The sequence below is a fragment of the Gallinula chloropus genome, assembly GCF_964237585.1.
Source record: "Gallinula chloropus genome assembly, chromosome: 1".
Classification (NCBI taxonomy): Eukaryota; Metazoa; Chordata; class Aves; order Gruiformes; family Rallidae; genus Gallinula; species Gallinula chloropus.
This window is the reverse complement of record NC_140085.1, coordinates 101,802,023-101,816,181: the sequence shown is the minus strand read 5'-3', so window position 1 is coordinate 101,816,181 and position 14,159 is coordinate 101,802,023. Positions and strand designations below refer to the sequence as shown.

Below are 14,159 nucleotides of genomic sequence, written 5' to 3'. Positions count from 1 at the left end.
TTTTTCGAACCCTGAATTGACTTAATTATCCTCTACAGATAATAGGATGAATACAAAAATTTGCAGATTTTAGTTCTTTCTCCCTAAGACAAAGTCTGAAGCAACTAATGAGTTTATTGATGAACAGAAATATAATGTCATCGATAAGAAATGTCTTTTATGTGCTCTAATTAGAGGAACTGCTCCCTTCAGAAAGCTGGAGCTTTTAAAGCAGCATTAAGAAAAACAAAAAAAGTTGGGGAAAAAAAAAAAAGAGAAAAAAGTGTGTCAATGACACAAGGCACAAAATCTGGAACGAGGCTCTAAGGACCCTGAAAAATACTGTTAAATTTTTCATCTTAACATTGTGGGTATACAGCTCTCTTATTAGCATTGCAAAAAATACATTTACAAAATAAATAGGTATGGGTAATGCTTTTATTTACCTTTGGCAAGGGACACCTACTTACAAATGCACATCAGCAGACATCTGGAGCTTTCTCTGCTCTGAAGGAAGCCTTAGATTGGTGAGAACAACACGAACTCTTCAAAAGGAGCAGTAGGTTCAGCTGCCGAAACATTAGCGTGGGACTTTCATCCTTCTGGAGCGTGGGCTTTTCTTAATAGGAATGTATATATAATTCAGCAAAGTGAAAAAAACAGTTAGAGGCAAAGTGGGCCAAATGTGCCACTGCAGTAACACAGGCAGAAAAGGCTATAAATTCCTTTGAAGGCTTACAAGTAAACTTTTTTTTCTGCCTGTCTTCTCTATGGTTGATGATGTTCTACTAGTAAAATAGCAGTTTATATATGCTGTATATTAGTACACTGTTTTGTTCGTCTTTGCTTCAGGCACTGAAGGAAAAAGAAGCTTGTCACATATTTTAAGTTCAGAATTGGTTAATAACAAAACACATTTTCAACGAATTTCACAACCAGCCCCTTTGGGCAGCCTCTCTTTGCAATTTAAATGAAGGTGCAGAAACTTTCTTTTCCTCCTTAACAATACTTTCACAAGTTTCACGTACATGTATTTTAGTGGTTAGTGGTATATTACAAAATGAGATTAGAAGTACCTGTTTCAGCACTCCAGGCCAAGCAAGGGAAATTGAACTCTAGGGTGCCCAAATTAAGATGCTAAAATGGGGAAATTCTGCTTACCAGCATTTATCACAGACAGCACTACTGCTGCTTTTCCTAAAGCTAATACCTTGTGAGCTATCACTTCAGTCCTACCTCCTATCTATATTGTGAGTAAATTCCTTTAGTCTTCTTTCCTACTGCTAGTGGACATATCATTGAGGTTTTTGTTGGAGTTTGTTGAGGGTGGAGTTTGGGTTTTTTTTTTCCTTTGGTTTGTTGGTTTGGGGGTTTTGGTGGGTTGGGTGGGTTTTTTGTTTTTCCCAAAGCTTACATTTATGGGACAGTTAAAAATGATATGGATCTGGTGAATATTAGCCTAAATATATTTGTAAAACCAAGTTTGTTCCCTAAGCTGCAGGAAGAAATTTTCTTTGGTTTCCAATGAGATTGTGCCTCATGGTTGACTGCCTTTTAAACTGACTTCTACAAATACTGTAGAGTGAGCTGACCTGTTATGAAACAAGAAGGAAGAAAAAGTGTGGGGGAAGAGGAGAAAGGTGATGTGGAAAGGGCTCAGTATGTTTTAAATGCCACCTAACCATGTGAAAAAGCTTCAAACAGGATCTGTGCCATATTGGACACCAAAGTACTCAAAATGGTGAGACACCTCTAATGGAAAATTGATTCTCAAGCACAGATTTGGACTGAAGCTTTTGTCTCTGTTAGGGTTTTTCTAAAGGCATCCTTCCTATATGTTCTCTGCTGTCTCATAAGATCTGGGCTCCTGCAGCAACCTGTCCTCTCAGGTTAGTTATAGGAAAACAATAATCTTGAGAACTTTACTGTCTCTTAAAACTCATCATAATAGATCCATGGTTCTTAAATAATTTGGAGATGGTGAAAGAGCATCATCACACAAGCTCTCGCTCCTTAGGAAATTAAGCTGAAATACAGAGAAATTGTCAGTGAGTAATATTGCTAATTCAACTAACATTTACTAGTAGAATTGAGAAAACCAAAAACTAGTTGCTTCCTATAGATTTTGCAGTTTTCTTTCCCCTGGCTGAGGCACTTAAAAGTAGTGCAGCTTTAGATGTCTCATGATTTGTGATTCCTTCCTAGATTTTCTCCTTAAACATTCACTGTCTCCCACCACCAATTTTCACCCTGCCCCCACCTGAAACAATTCAATAGTCCTTCAAATATGACAGAGCAGATTATTTAATTTTTTTGCATTTTGTATTTCGCCATCATAAAACACACGTTGCTTTACTGATCTGATTTTGAGCCAATGTGAAGTATTGGCAAGTTGTACTGGGGTGGTAGCGAGTCTCTCACTATGGGGAAAGAGAAGGAATAATCTGAATTAGAGATTTTTTTTCTGCCACATTAGTTGTAACATGGAGCGTGCCCCAGCATCCCTTGCTGGAGCAGTTCTGCTTTGCAGCAGCAATTGGTTAGTCAAGAAATCAGTGAAAATAACTGAAGGCTGATGGTTTCAGTACTCCTCTGAGAAATAGGAGGTCCCTGTTCTTTTCCCAGCATTAAGGAAGAGTAATTTATGAATAATACAACTGCTTGATGTGTCTTCATTTTTTGAAAGCTATTTAAGCTCCGCAGCAAATTAGGACCTCTATTTCCAATTTTTCTTTCCGAAGAAATGGTCAAAACAAATTATTTTTTGATACCTCAAACCTGGGTACATCTCATGCTCAGAGTGAGTTTTTTAAAACTTCAGCACTTGAGCCAAAACCACACGTTAATAAAGTTCTGCAATCAAGGCTCCCACTTGAGCATGTATTCTCCAAAATATGCCATTTCAGCATTCACAAATGTGCTTGTTCTCCTTTTGCTCAGGAAAGGGTTATCTGACCCTTCCCTGCAGCCTGCTCAGTCAAGTCAACTATGCATAAATAAGAAGAAAACTTATGCAGGAAGAAAATGAAACTAGATGAATAATTAACATGTACTTTATGCAAAACCATGACAAACTGTTCTGAAATTTCTCTGCTTAACTAATGTGTGAATTCATATAAAAAATATTCTACAGTGAAACTTTGTCAGCAGGTTGCAAAAATCACAGATCTACTTATTTAATAGATCTGAAAATTATCTGGTGTGTTATATTTGTTAATGAATGATATATTTTTTCCCCTCTTAGTCATTTTAAGTAGCTTAATTTGATAGGTTTTTGAGGAAACAGTTCAAATCCCAGAAGCTGAAAATGGGTGCGACTTCATAGCATCAGCAATAAATATTTTGAAAAGGCTTCCTAAATCTAGGACAAAAAGCTAACAAAAGAGAATTATGAGCGTTTGTGTCATCATCTTTCTATAAGATTTCCTTCTTCTCATCAAAGGATGAAATAGAGGAAGAGCTGATCTTTGAGGAAGATCTAGTCTGATGGCAAAATACTAATTTTACTGTTTCAGGCCATGACTACTGCAGCTGCCTGTGTTCATGCAGTGAAAATAGTCTATGTTTAAAACACTGAGTGATCTGATATATTTTTAAGATTAAAAGTATTTATTACACAGTTGCATACTCAAGATTTCATTTGCTGGAGTTATGTGTGTGGCAGGGTAGGGTTTACCTGGTAAAGTCCATGAAGCTTATAATGGGAATCTAAAAACAGCCTGAAGAGTGCTCTATTTTTTGGAAAGCAAACTGTTGAGTGGTCAGTGCTCAAGTGCAAACTTAGCAATTTCAGGAACTTTAATGGGAGCTGCTAGTACAAATTCCCAGAATACCTGGATAATACATGTTTGCTGTATAAATATATAAAACTCAAATGACAGAGTTTCAAACCCCTGTATTTCTATCTTTCAGGTACTGTTCAGGCACATTTTGATGTAGTAATTATTTATATGATGATAGATAGCCCCAGATCTATAATTTACCCATGGGGCCTAGGTCATTTTATGAAAGGCAAAAGTGTAGTGCATTACTCTGTATGCATAATGTATAGCATATTTATATTTAATGTTAACATTATTTTTCTATGAGAAGAATATTTCTGAGGTGCATTTCCTCTTCAGAATATTGTTTATGTTGTAGAGATTTTCATTTTGAGATGAAAGAGTACTTGTTTCCCAATAAAATATTGGCCACCTTTGAGAATCATTATTTCCTTCCCTTCCATCTCATCCTTCTTCCTTTCCTTTTTTTCTTTTTAACAAAGAAGTTATTTGGTGGTAACATAACGGTAATAGGTCATGTACAAGTTTTTCTGGGGACAAACCTGTCTAGCATTACATATCAATATAATCTGGCTTTGATACCAAGGTTAAGAGATTATAGCAGAAACACTATACTGCATTTGTATTCCAATTAATACTTTAATTAATTTAAAAGTGAAAACTCTCAACCTATAGCAGCAGTACAATCTCATTAATCCGCACTAAAAAGTTGGAACCTTATATTTATGCTGGCATTAGGTCACTTCATGTAGTCGCATCAGGTATGGCAGAGGAGGAGTGAGTAGCTATATATAGGAAATCACCTGAGGATGAAAACAGAGAGGCATATTCATCTCAGTGTATTGTGAAGATTTTTGTCTATAACATTTATTAAAGCTTGCGGAGGAGATGCGTTATAAATCTGGGTATTGAGCTAAAGCTGTACACTGCAATCAGCTTTTAAAAAAATGCCTCTAGATAAAGTGCCGCACTAACCCGCCTCCGGATTATACTCTGCATCAGGAAGTATATTATCCCTTAAAATATCTCCTTTCATTCTTGTAATTTTACTGCTAGCATACTAGCAGGAGTTAGCTTCTAGTGGGAAAACATGCTTGCTGCTGCTGGCCCAGTGCTGGGGAAGAGCATCTCCTGCAGGTTGCATGCAGCGCTTGGGGATGTTGCTGGTCCTTCATGCCCAGATGGGTGCTGCCTTCTTTGCTGCAGGGAGGAGGCTTATGGTAACATTGCTACAGGCGCCACAGAAGGAGGAATTTGCTAGATGGCTTGAGCAGGCTGACAATTCCACAGCAAGATGTCACCTTGCATTTTCTCAAGTGAGCAGACGCCTCCTCCTTACTCCCCTCAGAAAACAGGACCTCTGCAAGGCCTGGGAAAGGATGGCTGCATGCTCCAAGCTCTTGCTTCAGGGAGGCAGAACTTCAGCTGTCTTGTTTTTCCCTGTAAGAATGGTGGCTCACAGAACTCAGGGTCATTTTTAATCACCAAAATAGGGCCGATGTGCCCTTGGACTGATTCTGCATGGTCATGCAGGAGTGATGAGTATACTCATATGCCAGCAGTAGCACCATGACAGGTTTCTAGAAACAGAGGAGGGGGCACACAGAGCTGACTTTATAAAGTATTATCAGCTCATTTACTTATCAGCTTACTTTATAAAGTATTATCAGTGTGGGCAGCTTCCCCAGAGTCTTCTTAGCAGCCAGAAGAGAATGATGTGGCAGCTCAGGAAAGTGGCAGTAAGTGACAAAGCCATACCCGGTGACTTCAGTGACTGTTTACAGCAGAACTGTACCTGTAGCAGTGGCCAGTGTTCTGCACTCCAGCAGACCTGAAGGTGTAGTTTCAGCATGCCTGACAGTTTACAAAAGGAGGGGAAAACATGATTATTTTCTTTCATCTATATAACGTTCTGTTTATGTATACTTGCGTGTATGTAGGTATACCTGTGCATCTTGCTGTTATACAATGATCCTGCTCAGCAGACTGTTAATTATGCTTAATTATCAGAGGCCTTTCTGTCATCTTTGTAGCCTTACCCTCTTTTCTTTGTACATCCTTTTTACTGCCTTCCCCTTTTGCAAAGCAAAGAAGTTGTTTGCAAACTATTTGTAGAATATGAACAGCTCCTACAAGGCAAATGCCCTTGAAGCAGTGAGAGTAGACTGATTGCAACATACAGCACATGCTAATAGCGTCTTCAGAGAATTACTATTACTTCGTAGCAGAGGCATTTTCATTACAATAGAAATTTTACCGTGATCTTTAGATTGAATTTTTACCCTCTTTTGCATATTTCAGGTGAGTCAACAGTCAGGTTGCTAGATGGTTGTTCAAAAGCTCCAAGGAATCACTCAGCCCTCAGTAGTGCCATTTCCCATGATTGCCTCTTTGCAACTTTTGTGAAGCACCAGGCAACAGAATGGGCAAATGACCGCCACAGAAAGGTTGGATCTGTCAGTGTGCATAGCGCTCTGCACAGAGTCAGTGAACTGAGCCTGCTAACACATTGTTGTATCTGTTACCCTTTGCCCATGTTGGGCGTTAATTGAGTATTCGTAGTTAATTCACATACTGACGCTCGAGACTGAATGATGATCTTTCAGGTTGCCTGATACCTTTATCTGACCAAATTCATGCAGACTCAGCCATGTGCAGAGGAACTTGGCACGGCTGCGCTTTATCTGCCTTTTTATTTCTGGTGCAATCGGATAGGAATGAGAGGAAGAGAATATATAAGGGATCCCCACTGAGAATCAGTTCTATAAATTATGTATTATGCAGACACTATTCTGCTGATGCTATCTGATCCCCAATTCTCAGTTCCTTGTTTCTCCTCCTATAAATAGCTATGGCCAGGTTTTCAGTTGTAAAATGGCGAGGACAAAACCAGAAACCTTTTTCATTTAATAACCTCTGCCAAAGAAGAATAAGGTAATATTTTTCATAACTGTGATGTCCTCAGGGCTTTAACAATCTGGGAATACAAGCAGCACTATGTTGTTGATAAGATACTGGTAGTAAAAGTGGGAATAACCATGCTGAATATTAAAGAGGGAAGTGCCCTATTTTCAGGATGATCGGTATAAGACTTGGTATTGTGAGTTTTCCTGTCAGTTTTTGTCTGTGTGGGACCACTTTTACTTTTTGCTTCTCCCTCTAGATCCAAATGCTTTGGCTGGACAGACCGGACCTGACCATGCTCTTATAGGAGGAATAGTGGCTGTAGTTGTCTTTGTAACGCTATGTTCTATCATTCTCCTTGGGCGATACCTGGCAAGACATAAAGGTAAGACGGATTAGTGGAAGTTCAGTCACTTTTGGAAGCAAGGCACGATTTCACGTGCTGTTCCCTTTTGCCTTCCCCATCTGCTAAATGATTTGGAAAAGAAAGCTCAGTTCACAGTCCAGTCGTCAGCAAAGCCCCTGAATTTTACCCACTTTTCCAGTGGACTGGCTAAGGCAAAGGACATCTAGTTACATGCCCAAGGTCATACCATAAACCAGTGATTTGGAGAGACTGAAAGATAAGATTGCCCTTTGGTTTTAGTCCTTAGCTCTTGGCATTTGATTACATGATCTCATATTTTTCACTAGGCTATCAACTCAGCAGAATGTATTTACGTTGAGAAAACAAGATTTTTTTCTTCTTAATAAATTGCACTAACACATGGAGTATGTATTTACAAGATAGGGTTAGGGGCCAGTGGTGACTTTTCAGATCACTGACTCCTTTAGCAATGATCCCACTGGAATATGGGTTTCATTCCTGGGCCAAGCTTTACTTCATTCAGAGATTTCACCTTACGAATCCCACTCCATTTTCAGTCCCCACCACCATTAGAGGTAACAGGGATGGAGTGACCCAATCTTCTGATCGTGCTTCTCTATGATCCTGTTTTGACCTTGTTAATTACAAAGTCATTTCTAGAGATTTAACCTCCGAATGGTTTGTAGACCAGCTGTTAACCAGTTACTAAATCCCTACCAAAAATCCAAGAAAAGTGAAGAGATGATTAATGTTTGTATTAACTCATTAAATCTTATTTGAGATTGGGTAGCTAGCAGACATGAGCTAATAAAAAACATCTTTTTAATTTGATTGCATTGTGCACAGGAAGACCAAGGTATTTTTTTTAATGAACCATTGAAAGTGTGGATCTTTTTACTGTCCTGAAGGAATATGTATACATCCTATACCAACATACATAAAGCTTTTCACAATGGCAAAGTTGACTATTATGCGTAATTCTCTTTATTCATATCCTGCAGATCAAAATGTCTACGATAGTACAATGTGAGTGGGTGCAGTTAATAAAACTAACTCAGTTTTATGATTCTTGGAAATGACTATGGCACAGTTCTGTAAAATTAAGGTATAGATACGATAACTAAAAAAAATAGAAATACAGAAATAATCCATGGCCTTTGTTTTTTCTTTTAGAAATAAACATTTATGTATATCCAAGTTTTCAAAGTTGGTTTGGATTTTTTGGGTAGCTGTCCCATGAAATCACCAAGATTTTACCACTTACCCCGTAATTCCAAAATACAATGCATATTACTGCAGTTAGATGAAGAGTATCTTTATTAAAAGAGTTCTTTATTATGGATGTACTTGAATATGTGTACATGCATTATCAGTACTAATACTGTAAATGTTTCTTAAACAAATTAGAAAGCTGAGCATGCCTGCACGATGTATACTAAAATTGTGTCAATGTACTTGTCCATTCATGAAGCAATTGGAGCAATGTTAGAAATGTGCTTCGTATAATGCAGTATGAAGCTAAAAAAAGGTAATCTTTTCTTTTTTTTTTTTTTCTTTCCTTGTTTTACTGATCCCTACAGGAACATATTTAACAAATGAAGCAAAAGGAGCTGAAGATGCACCTGATGCCGACACAGCCATTATCAATGCAGAAGGCAGCCAAGTCAATGCAGAGGAGAAAAAAGAGTATTTCATTTAGATGCAGAGCTAGAATCTTGGAGTTTTACTTATCAGGCTGACTGCTGGAGAAAACTGGCTATCATTTCTCAGAATTCATTTCTGCCATCTTCTGCTATCTTTATTAACTTGCATACTTGCTCTAAGTAGCCAGTTTATGCCAACAATCAGCTGTTGACATCATCATTCTATAATTACAGTATCATGCGTAAAGCAGGACATTTCTTATTGCCTAAAATTCATATCCACTGCTCTCTTAACATACAGTGCTTGAATATACAGCCTTAACAATGTTAATCATCATTTAATCCAATTTTTCTACATTTTTAAATGTGATGCAGCTTTCTTCTTTTTCAGTTTTCTTTTATCATGTCCTTACTAGTATGTCATAGAACGATATTCATAACAAATACTATTAGGTAAGGACCTAATTTACTTACTTAAAATGTTAAGTCTAAGATTAGAGGTTTACAAAGAATGTTTTATACATGTCTATCTATAATTCAAAAAAACAAGTTGTTTTTGAAACACATGCCCTAGGAAACACAAACTGAAATCTTTTTAGTGTAGTTTCTTATATGCTTGGATTTGGTGGGCATAAAACCCTGTCATTCCACCAAACTTTTGTTTTGTTTTGCTTTGTTTTGTTATGTTCTAGATGGTACCTTGACAACAGTGCCATGTTTCAGTGGTAAAAACATGCTGAATTGCTAGCTATACAAATTCTGCAAAGTTAGATGCTAGTGCTTCATTTGAAACAAATTTGTCCTGCCCTTTTACTGCTTTTTGGGATTGCAAAGATTAGAGATCTTTCTGAGGAATTTCTGTTTTTTATAATTTATTTGCTTCACATGAACTCACCTGCCTACTGAAATTTGAAGTGTTCATGGGGCACAACTGCAAGGCATTTTAGTATCTGTATATAGTGCATATAATAAATTCAATTAAACATTATTTGATACATATTTAACTTTTTTGGCAGTAGCTAAGTCAGTCACAAGTAAGCATTTTCTAATGTCCATTATATCCCTTTAGATATGACTCAAATCAATATTCTAAGTAGATAACATGTATTAGTACTTTTTGTCTGTATGTCCTAGCACTGTTCAGCAGCAAACTTTTCTAGTTCTTGTTAATTTTTTCTTTGTTATACAATGGAAGCACAATGTTATATGGAAAGGTAGTTTTAAGCTAACAACCAGTGCACAGCCTCAGGTTTTAAATTACAACCACATTTGATTACTATCCTTAAAAAATACTATTGAGTTGCTAAAATTCTCAATTTTTAATTTGGCAGTTCCAGAGCTGCTTCTCTATGTTGGTTTGCCAAAAAAAAAAAAGAAAAAAAAGAAGAAAAAAAAAAAAGAAAAAAATAGAGGTGTTAAAACAAAAGATATATGTTTTGTGTATACAGTAAATGGACTAATTCTTTATATTAAATTCCTGTCTATGCATTTTGTGAGGTACAAACTTATGTCACCGTGAATGATAGAGAATTCCTGCCATGCTTTTAGCTCCACAGTGAAAGTCTCTGTTTGGATTATTTCTGAAATTTTTTGTGTAATTGACAGCTGAAAAATCACATGCTCTTAAATATGACAACAAAACACTGTAAGCCCATCGGCTTATTTCCTCTTCCAATGAAATAAAAGGTTGCCATAACAGCTCTGGGAAATGATTCTACACTGGAGAACGCAAGTTAGTCTAGCTGGAGCTTGTCTTGCTCCTAAGTTTTTGCACCTTTGATGAAAGAGTATTTCTCTCTGGTTGCTGTACTTGTGAAGCCTAAAAGCATGATGGTCTGCTGTAAAGGACTTTCTCCTGGGATATTATTTTTATGTGGGGAAGGGAGAGTTTGGAATACGGCATCATGTAGTATGGTGAAACGGGAGATAAAGGTGCTGTGTCAGATTATTTATCAGAAGAGTATAAACCTTTTAAGGACAATATTAGAGTATTTTAATTGTTTTTGTTGAAACATTTATCTTGTTAATTTCTAAGAAAAAAGGGTGACGTCAATCAAAGCAGCACTTTTTTCAAAATATACAGGCATAAATAATATGATGTGGTTGAGTGTTAACATAATAAATCATATACAGTATGACATTTTAAAGAAATAAGTCTGCATTGATGTGATTGCATGCTTGTTTTTACAGTTCACTCCATACCCATCTGTGGAAAAATGCAATAATATGTTAATATAATATGGTAGTTTGAGAGAACCAGGTAGGTGCTACTAGACACATTGAAAACTAGTATAGGTTTACAAGATATTCATGTCTTTCAAAACATACACATGTAAAAGGCTGGCAAAGGAAGTCGCTCAGTTTGATACCAAAAATATGGGTTCTTGTCACAACAGTAAGTTACATTAGCTACAACACAGTGTCATATATGACACGGATCTGTTTCAGGACGTGGGTCCTGTGTTCAGCTAAGTGTTCAAGCACATGCTCAGCTGCAGGTGTGGGAGAACTTCCATCGGACTGTAAGGCACTATTCAGATGCTTAAAAATAAGTGCTTCCCTGGGCAAGGGCCTTATTTGTTCACGTGGAATTCCCCACCAGCGTGGTGTTTACGGCTGTTTTCATTCTTCCTAACTCCAGCTTGCTTGAGTATTAGGGTTATTACTTGAACCGTCGCCCAAACAGGTAGGACCTTCAAAAGCGGGATTGCCCTCGGGGTAACCATTCCAAACCATTTTCCTCCAGTGGCACAGACACAGCATTTCAACTTTGCAAAAAGAGATATAAATTGTCCTGTTTAAACAGGTTATTTCATGGGTTTTCAGTTAAAACTTCTCATGTGTCCAGTTTTTTAACACAGTTGATCTTCCGTGCTCTTGCGCCTGGCGATGTCCCCTGCACCTGGGCAAAGCCGGTGTGACAATGCCCCGCACCGAGCATTCCGCCTGGAGAGCACTCCGCAGGCCTGCCTGCTCTCCATGGGTTTAAACCACTGCGCTCGGTGTAAAGAGGCATCCCTCTTTTTTGTAAGCAGAACCACGGCTCAACGCGAGTGACGTTCAGTAGACTGAAAGCCAGGAGTCCGTTCCCTTTGCCCAAGGTCCCATTCTCAAATACCACTTCGATGATGGTGTGAGGTACTCAGCAAATGCGTAAAATGGAGGCTCTGAACGGGAACCACCCTCACTAAAGTGTGTGTGACATCTCCTCCCTCACGCACTTGCAGAGTAGTTTTCTCAAGACCAGGTAGCCGGTTTCTGCCAGTGTACTGTTTACAGTGTCAACTGCTGATTATTTCTAAACTTTTTGATGTAGGGTTTTTTGGGTTTTGGGTTTTGTTTGATATTTTTTTTTTCCTAACGCTTCAAGAACATACTCGTGATTTGAACAAGAAAGCGGTGCATCGGAAGACAAGCGGTGCATCCCCCCACTCTTTTAGTGTCATCTGACAAACCAAGAAATAGTTTAAGGAACCTGATGTTTAACTTGAGGCTCAGAATTTAAGCTAGAACACTTTAAAAAAAGTTTCCACGTTACTTAAGGATGGTTCGTCTTGCACTGAGACTCCCTTTTTAAAGGAATACATGAAGAAAACCAACTTCTCTGAATAAGACATGAAAGTTAACATCTTGTGTATTTTCATTAAAGTATAATATATATATATAACTATTTCAATGAAAAGAAAGGACAGAATCATCTGTAATTATGTAATTCATGATTGTAACAGCACTGAAGTTACCATGTACGCACATGTACAGTAGCTATTTCAACAGTTACAGTGTAGTTACATGTAATTCCCTGTAACATAGCAGTTATAGTGTAATTTAGTGCCACTTATTGTAAAGTGTTACCAAAAGGAAAACGGAGCTCTTACCTTTACAATTCCATTCAAATTAAAGGTAAGTTTCTTAAATTAGCACCGCAGATCTGATACTGCATTTCTTAATTAAGGAGGTGATTTGAAACGTCATGTTCTCACTGCAGCTTTCCCCACCGCTTGCCCAGACTCCTCCAAGTGTCCAGTCTCTACACTCCTAGGAACTGGTAATCTGTGATGAACATACCAAAAATCCAGCTACTTCAACTTTAATTGAATATGCTGTCTAATAGAGAAAAACAAGCAGCAGCAACAAAAATAATGTGTAATGCTTTTTATTAAGTGGCACAAAGTACACACTAAAAACTATGCAAAAATATAGGTAAATACAGTGTACTTACATGTAAGTATCTTGTACTTGCTGTGTATGGGTATTGGAAAACCGTGTAATTATAATATGCATTTTGATTATTTCGAGCAGGGGGGGCAACCCCTAACAGTCACAAGCTAAAACTGGAAGGAACATACACAAGCAGTGGATGTCTTAATGCAATATGTGTAATTCCTCTTCTTGCAATGACAACTAATGTATAGAAATGCTTATACCACCCCTTGCTCTCATGAGCTTTGCTTTCCATTTCTTTGAGGCTCATTAAATATCGCTGAAACACCTTTAGGCAAAGGAAGACACTGACTCCGCTAATGGCTTTGCTGCCAGCACTCTGTGCGTTTGGCAGCGCTGTTTTGTAATCTATTTCTGGCTCAACAGCACAAGTTTCCTCTTTTTTTCTGTCCTCAAGGGAGCCTAGTATGTTAAGATGCTGAAATATGCTGCCATATGCCCTGGTATTTTTAGCATGAACAACAGAGAAAGAGAGCGAGCTGCCTTCTTCTGACCCCTATTTTGCTGACTCACCTCACCTGGAATTTTCACCACTTGCTCAGTAACCCCAGGTAATCTCAAAGTGTAAGTACAAAATGCTTCCATCGAAGTACAGAGGATGCCTGTCATTTTGTAAACAGGAAGTTTTGTATTACTGGTCTTTATGCTTCTCACAGCTTTTCTGTCACACCCTTCCAGAAGGAACACATCAAAAGGCAGATAACATAGACCAGCAAAAGAAGAAGAGGGTGCTGTAAGCCTTCTTGTGGTTGCCATTGTTATAACCCTCCTTTGTGCCCTGTGTCACAGGCAAATAGATGTTTTTAGCAACTGCCATTAGCATCATTCCACATGATTCTATTCCTAGAATATGACATCTACCTCTCAGTCTAAATACTAGCTATGAGATATTTGTATACGTTTTAAAATACTACTGAATCTTTGGTGTAGTCTGGAAATGAGATCTCTGTATTTAATTTTTTTCTGTTAAAAATAGAGGAAAAAAAATATGTTGTCTGAGTTCGTAATTCTTGCCCTGTTCTTTATGAATTTTGGGATAGTTTGAGCTTTAAACGGGGCATAAGGACACAGCCTCAGCTGGTATAGATCAGCTTCACTCTGTTGCCTTAAATGTGGGCCAATTTACACTGGCTGGGGATTCAATCCAAACAGCTTAAAAATGAACTGCTATAACATGTCAATATTTAGTCAGCACTAGATAATGATGTGCAGTCCAACTGTGACACAGATCTTTCCCGTAAGACGTGCAGGTTTGAAGAGAAA

At 37.9% G+C, this 14,159-nt stretch overlaps 1 protein-coding gene across 2 annotated transcripts in view; it reads left to right on the top strand.

Moving 5' to 3' along the window:
- The window catches only part of CADM2 (cell adhesion molecule 2), a gene marked incomplete at both ends in the record, with an annotated part of 663,520 nt that extends 654,789 nt beyond the window's left edge, over window positions 1-8,731 (top strand). For both annotated transcript variants that reach the window (XM_084275339.1, XM_084275340.1), the window contains 2 exons: window positions 6,925-7,050; window positions 8,613-8,731. In XM_084275339.1, the coding sequence (XP_084131465.1) occupies window positions 6,925-7,050; window positions 8,613-8,731 (245 nt within the window). The remainder of the gene's footprint in view (window positions 1-6,924; window positions 7,051-8,612) is intronic.
- Window positions 8,732-14,159: the final 5,428 nt, after the last annotated feature.